A 17,514-nucleotide genomic window follows, 5' to 3' on the forward strand; every position below is an offset into this window, starting at 1 on the left:
ATGATGACTTTATTGAAGAGTAAACCTCCTAAATGTCATCTCAGCCTCAAGCGGTTTCCGTTGTATCTTGTGTATGCTGGGAGTAGAGGACCAGGGGAGTGTACAGCTGATACCAGAAATAGAGAAACAAATCCAGCCAAACCAAATTGGACCTCTGGGACAGAAACCGTTTCATCTTTTGTTTTCTTGGGCACCCAGTGATTGTAGTAATAGGATGTAATACATAGTTGTCCTGAGATGGAAAAGTATGTAAAGACATGATCTTTTTTTTTTTTTTTGAGATGGAGTCTCGCTGTGTCGCCCAGGCTGGAGTGCAATGGCATGGTCTTGGCTCACTGCAACCTCCACCTCCCAGCTTCAAGCGATTCTTCTGCGTCAGCCTCCCGAGTAGCTGGGATTACAGGCGCCCGCCTCCACACCTGGCTAATTTTTGTATTTTTAGTAGAGACGGGGTTTCACCATGTTGGCCAGGCTGGTCTTGAGCTCCTAACCTTGCGGTCCACCCACCTCGGCCTCCCAAAGTGCTGGGATTACAGGTGTGAGCCACCGCACCTGGCCAAGACATGATCTTTTAAGTAAAATTTGGTAAATTGAGGCATATTAAAGAAATGAGTTCGGGAGTTAGCATGGGATGGAAAGATGTGAACTTTGAGGGAGACCGTACAGCTATGGGCCAAACAATCATGAAGGGTGAGAGCTCAGGCTGCGTCACTTGTTTTGAGCATGTTTCCTCATTGGTGAAGTCAGGGTACGAATTCCTTCCACTGCTTTATGACATGGATTAATTGCATGAAAAGTACCTGTATAGGCCGGGCTCGGTGGCTCACGCCTGTCATCCCAGCACCTTGGGAGGCTGAGGTAGGCCGATTGCCTGAGGTCAGGAGTTCGAGACCAGCCTGCCAAACATGGCAAAACCCCTTCTCTACTAAAAGTACAAAAAATTAGCCAGGCATGGTGGCGGGCGCCTGTAATCCCAGGTACTCGGGAGGCTGAAGCAGGAGAATCACTTGAACCCGAGAGGCGGACGTTGCAGTGAGCCAAGATCATGCCACTGCACTCCAGCCTGGGCAACAAGAGCGAAACCCTGTCTCAAAAAAAAAACCCGGGCGGGGGGACCTGCATAGTGTGCAATAATTTATTACAGGCAATAACATGTAGAATAATAATTTTAAAAATGAACCTTTAAAATAATAGCTTTTATTGAAAGCTTGTGTGCACTCTTACCACATAAGAACAACTGTTGGGTTTTGTTTGGTGCGAACCAAATATATTTCTAATTTTTAGAAATTATTTTTAAAATGGTTTTTACAATCTTAATTTTGTGAAATCCTGAAAGTTTTTTTCCAGTAGGCAAACAGGTTTCACACATAAGACTTTGTGTTACTGTAAGAATACTTTCTTCAGAGCTGTGTTTGTTTAGGAATATATACAGATTATCATCTTTTTAAATAGGAATTCATGTCTTTGATGGTGATTATGTTGTGTAGCGAGGGAAAAAGAGTATCTTCACAGGGAGAAACATTCTTGATACTAATGTGTGTTTTTGAAACCCATGTCATGAAGCCACCTTGCTTGGTGTCTTTAGCATGTGAGTGGAGAGACATGTTTATGAGTACCCTGACTTGCGGTTAACTGAGAGTGTGTGTTCACAGAGAGCAGTTCCAGTGTTCAGCCAGGTTTCTCTGTGGCTGCAGGTTTCTTGATAATACTTTAGGCTTCTTGGAGGCAAGAATTTTTTCATTATACCCAGAAATCAGATTATTATCTATTGCTGAACCAAAGAGGTGAGAATGAATGTGAAAATGAAAAAGTATTGCCTTAAAGATTAAAATCCTGCTGGGTGCAGTGGCTCACGCCTGTACCTTGGGAAGCTGAGGCAGGCAGATCACCTGAGGTCAGGTGAGGAGACCAGCCTGGCCAAAATAACATAGCGAAGCTCCGTCTCTACTAAAAATACAAAAATTAGCCAGGCATGGTGGCGGGTGCCTGTAATCCCAGCTACTGAGGAGGCCGAGGCAGGAGAACTACTTGAATCCGGGAGGCAGAGGTTGCAGTGAGCTGAGATCATGCCACTGTACTCCAGCCCGGGTAACAGAGCAAGGCTTTGTCTCAAAAAAAAAAAAAAAAAAAAAAATTAAAATTCTATCAATAATTGTTCATATTAATACACCAACTATTTTATAAAACATTTATAATAGTACATGCATTTGAATTGGTTCAGTGAAATTCATGGAGAATATGACTTGAACTCTATACTCTAGTTTGTTTCTTGGTTTCTTTTATAATTAACCATTTTGAGTTCAGCCAAGTAGGTGAAGCCGTGCAGTATGTTGCTACACGAGTAGAGCAGCCTTCATAGCATTGAGGTATTTTGTATATGCATTTTGATGTGTGTGTTGTGTATAAGGGCGACGGTGATAAATAACAATTTATAAAGGAAGAACCTTACATCTAGTTTTAGTATATTTGTAGCCTAATCTCAAGACTAGCAGGACAAGGTAGTCATGACAAAGGTACTTGATAAAGTTTTTAGGAAGTTTATTATAGAATGTAATGCAATAAAATAAATTTGCAATTTGTTGAGTGAGTGAGTGTATTTAGAGGTCAGCATTCTTGATTCAGAATCTAATTTCTCTGGCTTGTTGGGTAATTACTTTGTAGAGAGGTGATGTGACAAACAGGAAGCCATAAATTGTAGCCAAATTACAGATTGAGAAGTGGGGAGCATACATTTCAGGATACCTCAGTAATAAGAGGGAAAACAATACTTGTTCTGTGGGACAGTGCGTCAGTGCAGTGTAACTGTGTCGTCTGCCTTGCACCTTCACCCATGAAAGGATGGGTTGTTTGAAGATCCTTGCCAGTCTCCCCGCCAAACGGTTCTTGTAGCTATAAAAGAGTAAATCGATGATACTGGAGAGAGCAAGCTGGCTGTCCAGCGCCTCCCACCCATCAAGCACGTTCATTTCCTCTGCTCAAAAGATAGAAGAAGAAATGAAATCCATGAGTATTTTTTAAACCTTGCACATTAAAAGTATACTTTTTAGAAATAATAATAATAGTTTTAGCTCTACCAGGATATTTGGAAGAAAACTAGTTACTCTTTTACCTTAAATACAGATTCTTATTAAAAGAAGTGTTTTAAGAATTACTTTTACGTTTTAATTCTAATTGGAAGATAATATTACCATGCAATATTTCATGACTTGTATGAGTCAGCTCTGATTGTTTAAATCTGCTTTACCAATCCTAGTACGGAACCAGTGTTAAGTTTCACAGAATTCTTGCTCCTTAGAGTGCAGTGGATTTAGAATAAAGCTTACTTACTGTCATAACTATTGTTCCATATCGTATCCCTCATATTGCTTGTTATGCTAGTGTTAGAAACATAACTAGATCCAATGGACCTGGGGTTCAAAAATGAATACTAGAGTGAGGTAGAAAAAAAGGGATTTCTAAAGCATTTTCATAGTATGTGGAAAAATTTTTTTTAAAAAAGCAAAAGAAAGAAGGGATTGCCCTTTTACCCCATGTAAGCCGAGTGAGTCCCCGAGATGGCAGCTGCTGTTCAGCTTTGTTAAGTCTGTATTGAAGCACTTACCGTGTGCCGGGAACAATGTCTTACCGTGTGTGCCGGGAACGGTGTCTTACCGTGTGTGCCGGGAACGGTGTCTTACCGTGTGTGCATTCCTTACATTGAGAATTTGGAAACTCCTGTGCATTTCCAAAAGGAAGAAAGTCTATTAATCCAGTAGTGCAGCATTTAAAGTCTTTTTCTGTAAATTATAGCTTGGACTCTTAGTGTTTTTGTAGGGGTAGTGTTGTTTTGTTTTTGTTTTTTTAAGTGATCTGTCTATAGGATTTTTCTAACAGCTGCAATACTTGTCTACTGAATCTATTTCTCTTGGGGGTTCCAGAAACCAGGAAATACCGTCAGCTGCATAGGCACTCTGAAGTTAAATTAATTCTGTATTTTAAGGACTAGCTAGAAAAAAAAAATAAAAATAACTAGATAAGGATTTATTTTTTCATTCGACATTCAAAGACTTCTCAATTCTTACATTTTTAAGTGGAGAGTTCATGAAGTTTTATTTGTGACATTTCTGTCACTATATTGTTGCCATATTTGCCTTAAATGATACTTCGCTAGGAAACAATCTACATACCAATAGCAGGTGAATAACAGCATAAACTAATAGTACAGCTCTTTCAGTCTTTAAACTTTCCTGTGTCCTTCCTAATGTTTGACACTGTGCAGCACAGATGTTCTTTGTGGTTTGTCATTGGACGTGGGGGTTGTGCCGATGCCTATAAAATTTGAAGTTATTGTGAAATGTTTCATATAAAGTACTAGTTTTATGTTATAAACATATAAAGAATAATGAAATGGACAATTATGTATCAACCACGCAAATTAAGAAATAGTGTAGTATATTGATGGAGCCTTTTTCTGTTGTTTTTAACCTGTGTTTTTTCCCTCTCCTGTTATTGCATGCAGGTGCTTGTTGCATTACTTATTTCTGCCAAGTGAGTCTAGAAGCAGACGCTGCTGGTGAACTTCCCAGCCAGTGTTTCGGGCACTTGTTTGCAGCTTCTACAATCTCTGATAGTTGAAGCCGTTTTCACTTCCAAACTGTTGTAAAGAATAATATAAAAGGAACTTTTTGAAGGATATTCTGTAGACATAAGATTTTCTGTGAAAATGAATTGCGCATGTTCATCTCACTGCATTTTTTGTCTGTGAATCACATACTTATCTAACACATGTTATGTATGTTTACATATGAAGATAATCTTGATGATCAACAGAAAGAGCTTTCCAATTTCATGGAAAGGATTTGGAGTTGTCAATAGTGATTAGTTGCTGTTCGCAGGAAGACAATCTATAACTTACCCTAGCATGAGAGTTAGCTTATATTTTTACAATATCCGATATTAGATTTATATAGATAAATATAAATATAGATAAAGACTTTATATTTTAGAGCAGTTCTGAGTCCACAGCAAAAATTGGGTGAAAATACAAACCCCCTCAAATATGCAGTCTCCCCACCCTCACCCATCAACATCCCACACGAGAGTGGTGCATTGTTACAGCTGATGAAACTGCATTGACACATCATCGCCATCCGGAGTCCATAGTGTCCATAAGGTTCACTCTTGGCATTGTGCGTTCTGTGGCTCTGGACAAGTGTATGATGTCCACCATTAAGGTATCATACAGAGTAGTTTCACTGTTCTGAAAATCCTCTGTGTTCTGCCTATTTATCCCTCCCTGCCCCGCCAACCTCTGGCAACCACTGATCTTTTGGCTGTCTCCATAGTTTTGCCTTTTCTAGAATGTCGTATAGTTGGAATCATGTAGTGATATTAGATTTTAATCTCTGAAATTCAATTTAATGTCAAGAAGGGGACAGATTTCACATATTGAAAGTTTTCAAAGCTTCATTTGACAGCATTTTCATAAATAAAAGTAACCACTATTTTGGAATTATGTATTCAACATAATTACCAAAACATAAAATATTTTTTTCTGTGACTAAAGGATTGCAAATTTATTGCTCTATATACTTCCAAGTTAATTATGGGCATTGAGAGCTAAGTGCTGATATCATATTTTGATCACCTTCTCCACCCTCCATTTCCAGATGGAGTAAAGTGGGGTCAAGTAGTCTCCTGAGCTCTAAGCCCCTCTCCAAAGCTTCTCTGGCATCAGGCCTGACAATGCCAAGGCCATGAGCACACAGCGTCTAGCTTGGTCTCCTTAGTCATCTCTGTGCACGTGCTGCTGCCTTGGCTGCTGGGTTTTGGCCAGAGTGACCGTGGAGCAGGGCCAGGGTATTATGAAAAAGCGCTAGGTTAGGTTTCAGTTTTCTGTGATTAGACTGAAAGATTTAGTTGCCAATTGTCATCAACCATATTTCTCACACTTTGCTCGATGAGTTACATTATCTCCAAAAGAAACCAGAAGGCTGTTTAGAAGTCCATAGTCTTACTGTAAATTGCCATCCAGTGAGTTGAGGCTCTTGCAGTCTACCTCTGATCTTCTGTTCTAATGTCAGAGTGTTAATAGGAGGGATTATTGAAAGCTTTTTTTAATAGAAAGGCATATAAGACTTTTACTTTTTAGAATACTTTTATGTATATGAATACTTAAACCACAATAACATGTGTTAGATATATACCTAAAAGACAACAAAAATAGGTCTTAGAAAATATCCTTTTTTTTTTTTTTTTTGAGACTGGGTGGGTCAGAGGATGCTATTCCTAAATTCCTCTTGTGATATGTTACCAGTCTGTTTATTTTGGCAAGATAAACTGTTAAGACTTAACAAATGATGGCTGTAAAGCACATGCTTTGTTAAGTATATAAACAGGCCACAGATGTTTCTATGGAAAGAAAGTATCTTATTCATCTCCATATTCCAGTGCCTGGCTCTTAGCATTCGATAGATGATGATGATGATGATGATGATGATGATTATTATTATTATTATTATTATTATTTTGAGACAGGGTCTTGCTCTGTCACCCAAGCTGAGGTGCAGTAGTATAATATTGGCTCACTGCAACTTCTGCCTCCCGGGTTTAAGCGATTCTCCTGCCTCAGACTCCTGAGTAGGTGGAACTACAGGCATATTCCACCACGCCTGGCAAATTTTTGTATTTTTAGTAGAGACGGGGTTTTGCCGTCTTGGCCAGGCTAGTCTTGAACTCCTGATTTCAGGTGATCCACCCATTTCAGCCTTTCAAAGTGCTGGGATTACAGGCATGAGCCACCATGCCTGACTGAGAGCTCTCCTAAAGTATAAACCTAGGAGTGGAATTTTTTGATCAGAGGGTATGTAAATGTTCACTTTTAGAAGATAGTAGTGTCAAATGTTTGCTAAAGTGATTGGACCAATGTATTACGCGTATGTGAGTTCTCAATGATCCATGTTCTCACCAACAATTACTGCCAAATTAATTTGCTTTCCCAAGTACCAATAACATTGAGCGTCTTTTCATATATTTAAATGTGTAGTTCTGTGATTCCTCTTTTGAAATGCTTGTGTCCAATGCCCGTTTTCCTAATGGGATGTTTGTCTTTTCCTTACTGATTTGTAGAAAGTCTATATATGTTCTAGAACTAGTATTTTGTTGGTTATATGTGTTCCAGATTGATATGGTTTGGCTCTGTGTCCCCACCCAAATCACATGTCGAATTATAATCTTGTAATACCCACGTGTCGGGGCGGGAACCTGGTGGGAGGTGATTGGATTATGGGGGTGGTGGTTTCTCACATGCTGTTCTCATGACAGTGTGTGGCAGTTCACTCCTCGCCCTTTCTCTCCTGCTCTGCCATGCTAAGACATGCTTCCTTCCCCTTCGCCTTCCACCACAGTTGTAAGTTTCCTGAGGCCTCCCAGTCATGCTTCCTGTTAAGCCTGTGGAACTGTGAGTCAGTTAAATCTCTTTTTCATAATTACCCAGTCTCAAGTAATTCTTTACAGCAGTGAGAGAATGAACTAATACACAGATCTATTCTTTTTTATGGCTCCTTTTTCACTTTATCGTATCTTTTTTTTTCTGTATTTAAAATTTGGAATAATTTTAGATTTACAGAAAATTTGCAAAGACAGTACAGAGAGTTTCCATGTGCCTTGTACCCAGTTTTCTCTTAATAGTATCATCTTTTGTAGCCATGGTACATTTGTCAGAACTAAGAAATTAACATTGGCATATTATTAGTAACTAAACTACAGGCTTTATTGGATTTCAGCAAGTTTTCCACCAATGTCCTCTTCCTGTGCCAGGACCTAGTCCTGGATATCACATTGCATTTTGACTTCATCATATTTTTTGAAGAACAAGTGTTCCTCATCTTAATGTAGTTGAAAGTTGTTTTTTGTTTTTTAATGATTTGTAATTTGGTTCTAATGTAAAGACGCCTACCCTTCCTGTGTTTTTTTCTTTTTTTTTTTTGAGACGGAGTCTCGCTCTGCCGCCCAGGCTGGAGTGCAATGCCCGGATCTCAGCTCACTGCAAGCTCCGCCTCCCGGGTTCACGCTATTCTCCTGCCTCAGCCTCCCGAGTAGTTGGGACTACAGGCGCCCGCCACCGCGCCCGGCTAGTTTTTTGTATTTTTTAGTAGAGACAGGGTTTCACCGTGTTCGCCAGGATGGTCTCGATCTCCTGATCTCGTGATCCACCCGTCTCGGCCTCCCAAAGTGCTGGGATTACAGGCTTGAGCCACCGAGCCCGGCCTGTTTTTTTCTAAATTCTTTAAAATTTGCCTTTCATGATTTTAACATCTTAGAATTTAATTGAGTAGGGATGCAAATTGTTTTTCTCCATGTGGATAACAGGTTTTTCTCCAACATTTATTGAATAGTCCTTCATCCTCAATGATCTGCCATATGTAGTTTTTATATAAGTGTGGTTCTCTCCTCTGCCTCCCAGGTTCAAGCGATTCTCCTGCCTCAGCCTCCCAAGTAGCTGGGATTACAGGCTCCCACCACCATGCCTAGCTAATTTTTGTCTTTTTAGTAGAGACAGGGTTTTGTCATGTTGACCAGGCTGGTCTCGAACTCCTGACCTCGGGTGATCCACCCACCTCAGCCTTCCAAAGTATTGGAATTACTGGCGTGAGCCACCATGCCCGGCCCCTCCTTATTCTTCTTCCTTTTATTTTGAGACGGAGTCTCCCTCTGTCGCCCAGGCTGGAGTGCAGTGGCGTGGTGTCCGCTCACTACAAGCTCCGCCTCCCGGGTTCACGCCATTCACCTGCCTCAGCCTCTCGAGTAGCTGGGACCACAGGCGCCGCCACCATGCCCGGCTAATTTTTTTGTATTTTTAGTAGAGACGGTTTCACCGTGTTGGCCAGGATGGTCTCGATCTCCTGAGCTCGTGATCCGCGCACGCCTCGGCCTCCCAAAGTGCTGGGATTACAGGCGTGAGCCACGGCGCCCGGCCGCCCCTCTTTATTCTTAATCAACATCCTCTTTTTTTTTTTTTTTTTGAGACGGAGTCTCGCTCCGTCCTCCAGGCTGGAGTGGGTGCCACGATCTCCTCTCACTGCAAGCTCCGCCTCCCGCGTTCCCACCATTCTCCTGCCTCAGCCTCCCGAGTAGCTGGGACCACAGGCGCTACCACCTCGCCCGGCTAGTTTTTATTTTTTAGTAGAGAAGGTTTCACCGTCTTAGCTAGGGTGGTCTCTATCTCCTGACCTTGTGATCTGCCCGCCTCGGCCTCCCAAAGTGCTGGGATGACAGGCGTGAGCCACCACACCAGGCCGCCCCTCCTTATTCTTAATCAACATCTTCTAAGTGGGTGTTTCTGGGTTTGCAGCTTTAAAAATAAACACTTAGATCTCTGTGTGCTGATGGCGCCCTAATTTGTGTTTCTGGCCCTGATCTCTTTCCTGAACTCCAGACAGGCATCAAACAGTTAATAGAACATTCCCGGTTGGATTCCTATTTTGGATCTAAAATTTAACATGTCCAAAAGAAGCGAGGCTGAGAGGCCTTCATCTCCCAGTATGCATCATCTCACATTGGCCTGTCCAACACCTCCATCCTTCTGTATCCTAGGAATCTTCCCAGCTGTCAGGATAAAACCCCCCGTCCCCGGCTTGTTTTCTGTCTTGCCTTAGGTCATTTTCCAGTGTCAGCCCTTTCTCCAAAATCTGTACCCAGTTTGGCCACTTGCCATCATCTCTACCCTGGTCCATGGCACCATTATACTTTGCAGTGTAAGCAGTGTGATTTTCCTCTAAAGAATTTTATCTGGCCAGGTGCAGTGGCTCACACCTGTAATCCCAGCACTTTGGGAGACTGAGGCAGGCGAATCCCTTGAGGCCAGGAGTTCGAGACCATCCTGGGCAACACGAAACCCCATCTCTACTAAAAATACAAACATTAGTTGGGCATGATGGTGTACACTTGTAGTCCCAGCTACACAGGAGGCTGAGGCAGGAGAATCACTTGAACCCAGGAAGCGGACACTGTAGTGAGCTGAGATCACACCACTGTACTCTAGCCTGGGTGACAGAGCGAGACTCCATCTCAAAAAAAAAAAAAAAAGTGTTCTATCTGTTTCAAGCATTGCAGTGGCTTCCTGTTGCAATTGAAAGAAAACTTAGTGTCCTTGTCATAGCCTATCAAGGCATTCAGTCTGTTCCTTGCCTGCCAGCCCCCATTCTCACCCCATAGCCTATCAAGGCATTTGGTCTGTTCCTCGCCTGCCAGCCCCCATTCTCACCCCATGTTATGTCAGGACCTGTCACGGTCTGCTCCAGGTCCACCGGCTCTCTCTCAGTGGTATAAATGCCAGGCTCATTCTTGCCTCCTGACCTTTGCAGGTTTTAAAACTAGAGTGACCTTTTAGCCAAATGTTAGCTCCATTCAGGGAGATCTTGGACCACAAGTAACTCTATGAAACAGCCTGGTGATGTACATTGTCATCCTACCTTTTTCTCTGATGATTTTTCTCTTCTTTCTCAGTGGTGTAGTTTAGGTGTTAACACTTTAATTCAGTAATAGTAGCTAAATGAAGAAGAAAGAATAGGAAAGAGGAAAATTAGGAATAACAAGCTAAACAATTTCACTGCGACTACCTTGAAGCGTATACAGCTTCAGGGTCTTGTTAGTGGATCTCGTACAGGTCTATTTACATCCGGCACCATGCTTGTGGAGAGGCCTATTCAGCCAGTCAGAGCTTTGGGCAAGGAGAAGCCTTGCTTTCCCTCATCTTCTCATCTACTCGTCTCTTTTTCTAAGTCTCCCACATGTGCCTCCTTTGTAAGAAGAAAAACTAACTGCAGTGAACCAGAAAGACGGAGAACCAAAAAGAGGGAGAAATTTATTTCCACATTTACAAAGTATTTGTGCTTGTTAAATTCTGAATTTTCTCTAAGTATGGGACACTTTAGGTATTTCTCTAATATTTTTTTGAAGACATTTAATGCTTTTCTACTGTATGGGATTTGCTGTTCTTTTTTATTATAAGTTATTTCTTGTTAAGGAGCACTGGTAGAGTTCTCCCCACATATTCTTACACCTGCTGATTAAGTCAGTCTGTTTTCATCATTCTTCAGTTTCTCTAAAACCATTTTAACGTGTGTAGGGTGTATAATTTTTTTTTTTATTTTAACAATTCTCTTCTTGACTACAGAAAATGTTAATATTATTTTTATTTGAAAAATGCATGTTCTGCATAACACTGAACAGCTGGTTTTTAAAATAAACTTTAATTCCAGATTGCCTAAGACTCACTTAGACTGAACTTAGATTTTAGAAAGTGCAGTAAGAACTTATTAATAATTGGGAAGTTCTGTTAAAGGAAAAACTTAAACTATTTGTATGTGTTTATATGACTTGTTAGAATGCCAGTTGTTGTTCTCTGAACATTTGTTTTATGAATGTTCTTTTCTTTTAGCTTGATAAAGATGACATGGTATACATGGAAGCATATGATAAATTGTTGGAGTCCTGGTTAACTTTGGTTCAAGATGACAAACATTTCCATAAAGGCTTTTTTACCCAACATGCAGTTCAAGTTTTCAATTCCTATATTCAGTGCCACCTAGCCGCTCCAGATGGCACAAGAAATTTGGTGAGTTTTACGCAAGATGGTAATTAACAGTCTATTTCATCATAGGCTATATTTCACCATGTTACACGTTATATAATGCCAGAAATTCAGGATGGGTTCCCTCAGAAGATTTGCCGGGAGCAGAAGTGGCCTTGTTCTCTGAGTTCTTATTATATGGGATGTTGCTTGTATGTATTCCTTTTCAGTTACCCACCTCTTTCTGTCTAGCTGTCAAGAGATATGAATAATTTGGACCATGGATGTCCGGTCTTTTCAGTGACAGAAGTTCAATGCTCCCATGTGGGAGGTGGGTTGTGGGCATGCAGTTAGTTGTGTTGATCACCATGGAGTGATTCCTGTACTTCTTGCTCTTGTATGTTTCCCTGTTTTGATAACTATCCCGGCTGGCAGCCGTGTTAGAAGGGAGTTCGTAGATAGCTGTGCTCGAAGGTTGGCTGTGTCCTGCTCTCCTTTTGCTCTGCAGTGCTAAGCTGTCTAAGCTGTGTTATGGAGCCGCAGAAGTGCACGCGGAATAGGTAATGCAGTTCCTCATTGTTTATTGCTTTCACTTGCAATAGACTGCCAATGGCGTGGCCTCTCGTGAGGAGGAAGAAATAAGTGAACTTCAAGAGGATGATCGAGACCAGTTTTCTGATCAGCTGGCCAGTGTAGGAATGCTAGGAAGAATTGCTGCAGAGCACTGTATACCTCTTCTGACAAGGTACACACAGTCCAGAGAAACCCCATGGAGCAAATGTTCTCCATTCACAATTCCCTGGAGGGCACTTAAAGTGTGTAAAGACTTTAAACACCCCACCCCGTGTCCCAGCACACTGGAACAATGGACAGAAACATACTCATGATTGCCTTCCTTGGCTTAGACCTTTGGAGCCCAGGCACTACAGCGTAGATGGCAGAGAGATTATGGAAAACATGGTATGAGAAATGATTTGACCCATATTAGTAAAAACTTGGAATAACCAGTTTTCAAATGCCTGTCGTAAACCTTGTTTGTAAAGCAGTGTTTTAATTCTGTGTTATAAAAAATAAATCATAATTCCTATAGTGCTGTGAGAACAGTTGTGTACTATAATGTTTTTGTATATGTGTTTTTACGCTAACATTTAATTCGTGTTGTCTGATATATGGAAGTTGTAAGTTGTTCCATGTCTTTGCTTATTGAACTTTATGAAGCTGCTGTTTTCTCCTCTTTTAGTTTATTAGAAGAAAGAGTTACAAGACTCCACGGTCAGTTACAACGACATCAGCAACAATTACTTGCTTCACCGGGTTCAAGCACTATTGACAACAAAATGCTTGATGATCTCTATGAAGATATTCACTGGCTTATTTTAGTTACAGGTTGGTTGGTGGTTTCTTTTTAAAATGTAATTGCCAACTGAGCAGTTTAAGCCTTAAAAGAAGCTTCATATATGAAAAACAATAGTGTGTATACAATATTGGGTAAAATTTGGATACAGCTATTTTCTGTCATAGAACTATGGATGCATTTTTAAAAAATACTGGCTAATATGTATGCAGTGCTATTGCATACCAAATGTTTTACGGATCTCATTTTACCCGCTGAATTAGTATTGCTAGGTAGTATTACTGTTATCATCATCATCGTCATTATCCCCAACTAATAGATGAAGAAGCTGGGACTTGGAGAGTATAAGAAACTAGCCCATTGTCACAGTGCTGTTCATTTTTGGAGCCAGAATGTAAATCTAGGCAGTCTGACTCTTAGGATCTGCTTTTTTGACCACCATACTGTTAGTGATTCCATATTTTAAATAATAAGGAAAAAATCTTGACTTTTGAAAATGAATTCCCTAATATTGACTTCTAATATAGATAGTAGCAGAATTTCTATTAACTTTACAGAATACAGTACTGAAAATTATTTAAGACAGTAGATTAAAAAGCCCCTGTGAATTACAAAATTGGTGAATAAAACATTTGTCCTTTTCTGTATTTTTGAGGGTTACTTATCTGAGACGTAGAAAGTTTTTTTGCATAAACTTGAAATTAACAGGTTAACATTTATAATTTACATCAATTTATATGATGTATCTAAATCAAATAAAACTGAAAACATTTATAGTACAATTTGATAAATGTAGATTTGTTAAGTGTTCATTTTTAATTTTTTTTAAACTGAAGGCTACCTCTTAGCTGATGATACTCAGGGAGAGACTCCGCTAATACCTCCAGAAATAATGGAATATTCCATTAAGCATTCATCTGAAGTTGACATTAATACAACACTTCAAATTTTGGGATCTCCAGGAGAAAAGGCTTCTTCCATCCCAGGGTACAACAGAACAGATTCTGTGATTAGGTAATATAAACTCTATAGCTGTGCTCTTGTAATTTTTATACTGTTTTATAAATTCTGAGTTGATGGGTAGATGACTGGAGTGATAGGCACGTTGTAAATCTGATACATGAAAAAAAATGAAAACTTGGAGAAGCCTTGAAATACACAAGGATGGCAAGTACTCAGTATATTTAGGCAATGCCACTCTAGTGAGAGTTGACAGCTATCCCCAGTACTGAAGAAGAGAAATGTCACATTATTCTGAATACGATGAGACTTGGAAGGGACATTGGATGTAGTTATGAACGTGATGCCTGTCCATCAGAGGGCAGTACTGATGCATGCAGGCGCCCTAAACAAAGGGGACCAGATGAACATTAAGTCTCGCTCATAAAAGCTAAAACTATGTTTCGGTGGCTTTCTCATGGAAAATGATAGATAATTCGTATCTCAAAAAATGGAAATATTTATTCTAAATGTGAAACTGAAGAGCCCTGTTAGACGACAGGAGAGTGCCTCAAATGAAACAATTCACTTTAATCTTTCTAGTACTAATGGCAAAATTTTCGTTAATTCTTAATGATGAAATTAAGGAGGGGTAAACCTGTATTAGAAATGTCTGGCCAGGTGCAGTGGCTCACACCTGCAATCCCAGCACTTTGGGAGGCTGAGGCGGGCGGATCACGAGGTCAAGAGATTGAGACCATCCTGACCAACATGGTGAAACCCTGTCTCTACTAAAAATACAAAAATTAGCTGAGTGTGGTGGTGCATGCCTGTAGTCCCAGCTACTCGGGAGGCTGAGGCAGGAGAATCGCTTGAACCTGGGAGGCAGAGGTTGCAGTGAGCTCAGATCACGCCACTGCACTCCAGCCTGGCGACAGAGCAAGGCTCTGTCTCCAAAAAAAAAAAAAAAAAAAAAAAGTTCCTAAAAGTGGATTTGAAAACAACATGTAAAATTTCAGTATCTTTATTTTAAATGTAGGTTGCAAGCAGAGATGTCAGTAATGATAATAACATTGGTTTTTATCAGCTGCAAAACCAGTAACTCAAACAGGATGATGTCCCCTTTATTCTTTTTGGTATGCAAAAATATATGGATATCATTTAAACATGCAATAGAAAATGTGGCTTTTAAAAAAATAGTTGAAATATTAAGCTGATAACCAAGGATATGTGGGGAAATTTATTTCCTTTATTGTTGCATTGTCTTGTTTGAAATAAAATCATACTTTATTGAAAAAGTTACATCTTCATTTTAGGATTACTATAGTCATTAGATTTAGTGTCTCTGGAAATCAGTGCTTTGCTCTGGTTTGGTTGATGGTGAATGTTAATTTAAAAAGCAGTTCATTTCAGGGTGCTGTCATATTATATATTCTTTGTTGTATTGTTTGCTTGGGCAGTAGCATTAGGAGTGCTTTCCTTGTATTTTAAGTGCTTTTTCAATTTTTGTCAGTCCCAGGTGTTAGTGTGGGAGTGACACATTTTGGTATCTGAGAGCACAGACTATGGAGGATTGGGACAAAAAAAAAAACCTCACTATATTTTTAATCCAAAGAATTAATATGAAATTTAATGTTATATGGTAGAAACATTTCTTGTTTCACTAAAAAAGCAGCTCACATATCTTAAAACAGGTATCATTTGAGAAATAATTATTGACTACTGACTACCTAACAGGGAGCCTTTGGGTATTTGAACAAAACAGATAGAAGTCACTCCTCTTTTAAAGCTCTTTGTAAAGGAGAGAGAATAAATAAGTAAATTATGTAGTCTGTTAGAAGACAACAAATGTGACAGGTAAAAAGCTAGAGTGAGAGTATCAGTAGGGATTGTTGTAGCTGTCATTAGTGTGGTCAATGTTGGCTTTATTAGAAGGTGATGGGAGCAGAGACGTGAGGCTGGTAAGGGAGGCCATGCAGGTGTCTGTGGGGAGAGCATTCCAAGCAAAATACACAGTGAATGCAAAGGCCTTGGGCCTGCCTGGCATGTTCAAGAACAGCAAGAACAGCCGTGGTGGGTTGAGCAGAGTGAGGTGGAATTTTGTAGGAGATGGAGTTAGGAAAATAGAAGGAAAACAGATAAGGTCTTAGGCCTTTGTAACATCTTTGGCTTTTGTTCTGAATGAAGCGGCATGCCGTTGTAGGGTTTTGAGCAGAAGAGTAACTTAAATGTTAAGAAGTTGACTCTGCTGCATTGAGAGTAAACGATGGAGGCTGGGCACCGTGGCTCACGCTTGGAATCCTAGCACTTTGGGAGGCCAACGTGGGCAGATTGCCTTAGCTCAGAAGTTCAAGACCAGACGGGGCAATGTTGAAACCCCGTCTCTACTAAATACAAAAAATTAGCCGGGCATCGTGGTGCTCACCTCCTGTAGTTCCAGCTACTCAGGAGGGTGAGGCACGATAATCGCTTGAACCTGGGAGGCAGAGGTTGCAGTGAGCTGAGATCGCACCACTGCCCTCCAGCCTGGGCGACACAGCGAGACCCTGTCTCAAGAAAAAAAAAAACAAAAAAAACCTGAGAGTAAGTGATGGAAGCCAGGAGACCAGTTAGGAGACAAATTGCAGTAATCCAAGAGAAAGATGATGGTGGCTCAGACCTATACTGGAGGTTGTGAGAAGTTAAAGAAAGCTCTGTTTGATTTATTGTGTTGACTTTGGATTTATGACGTACAAATGTAATCTAGGATTGACTTGGAAAATATGAGAAACTGAGTGCTGTTTGGAATATATTTGTAGATATAGTGCTTTAAGAAATTGAAGTAGGAATGGGGTATTAATCTTGGAATATCAACAGTTTAAAAATATTTTGATGTTTTTATCAGTTAGATTTCAACTCCCCTGCATGCCAGCATCTGAGGGTACAGTTAGGAGTGTGTATGGGTGTTACAGGAGCTCCTGGTGCCCCTAATCTATGGGCAGAAGAGAACCAGAGGTGGCTTCTTGAAGCATAAGAGTACTTCGGGCAGTGACAATAGCATGAGCAGCGATGTTGTTGGAAAGGGGTCCCTGAGGGTTCTCGGATCTTGCGCAAGAAAGAATTCAGGGCAAGTCCATCGAGTAAAGTGAAAGCAAGTTTATTAAGAAAGTAAAGGAATAAAAGAATGGCTACTCCACAGACAGAGCAGGAAGTTCCTGAAAATAAGAAATAAGAAAATAAGAGGAGGAACACATCCACAATTCTTTGTGTGTGTGTGTGTGTGTGTGTGTGTGTGCGTGTGTATGATAAAAAAAGATCATGGGGCGATGTGCTTTGCTACAAGAGTTTGTGATAAAGGATTAATTTTCTTAATTACTGTATTTTGCAAGAATCAGTATGCTGTCTTTTAAGCAAAATTAGGAATGCTTTTGTTCTACAGATGTCAGAATATCTGGACACTCCCAAGTCTGGGTCTGTTTAGTAAATCTTACTAATTTGTTCCCTTAACTGTAAACATCTAGACAATAGGAAATGCTTGACTTTCTGGGAATGCAGCCCATCAGGTCCCAGCGTCATTTTCCTAGCCCTCACTCAAGATGCAGTCAGTCTGGTTCGATGCCTCTGACGGTAAGAGAGCCCTGCTTAAGCGAGAGGAACTTAGGTGTAGCTGGTGTGTGACCCAGGAGGGCAG

The 17,514-nt window shown here is 40.5% G+C and overlaps 1 protein-coding gene across 15 annotated transcripts in view; it reads left to right on the plus strand.

The window, feature by feature from the left end:
- Nucleotides 1-17,514, plus strand: part of XPO4 (exportin 4) — a 105,532-nt gene that overhangs the window by 65,103 nt on the left and 22,915 nt on the right. For 14 of the 15 annotated variants that reach the window (XR_001486249.4, XR_012426705.1, XM_065532928.2 and 11 more), the window contains 4 exons: nucleotides 11,420-11,596; nucleotides 12,154-12,296; nucleotides 12,792-12,937; nucleotides 13,742-13,919. Coding sequence is in view for 12 of the 15 variants with exons in the window: in XM_065532928.2 (XP_065389000.1) it covers nucleotides 11,420-11,596; nucleotides 12,154-12,296; nucleotides 12,792-12,937; nucleotides 13,742-13,919 (644 nt within the window). In the remaining 3 variants the exon portion in view is untranslated. The remainder of the gene's footprint in view (nucleotides 1-11,419; nucleotides 11,597-12,153; nucleotides 12,297-12,791; nucleotides 12,938-13,741; nucleotides 13,920-17,514) is intronic. The other variant, XR_012426706.1, reaches the window with a different exon arrangement.

The sequence above is a fragment of the Macaca fascicularis genome, chromosome 17 (assembly GCF_037993035.2).
Source record: "Macaca fascicularis isolate 582-1 chromosome 17, T2T-MFA8v1.1".
Lineage (NCBI taxonomy): Eukaryota > Metazoa > Chordata > Mammalia > Primates > Cercopithecidae > Macaca > Macaca fascicularis.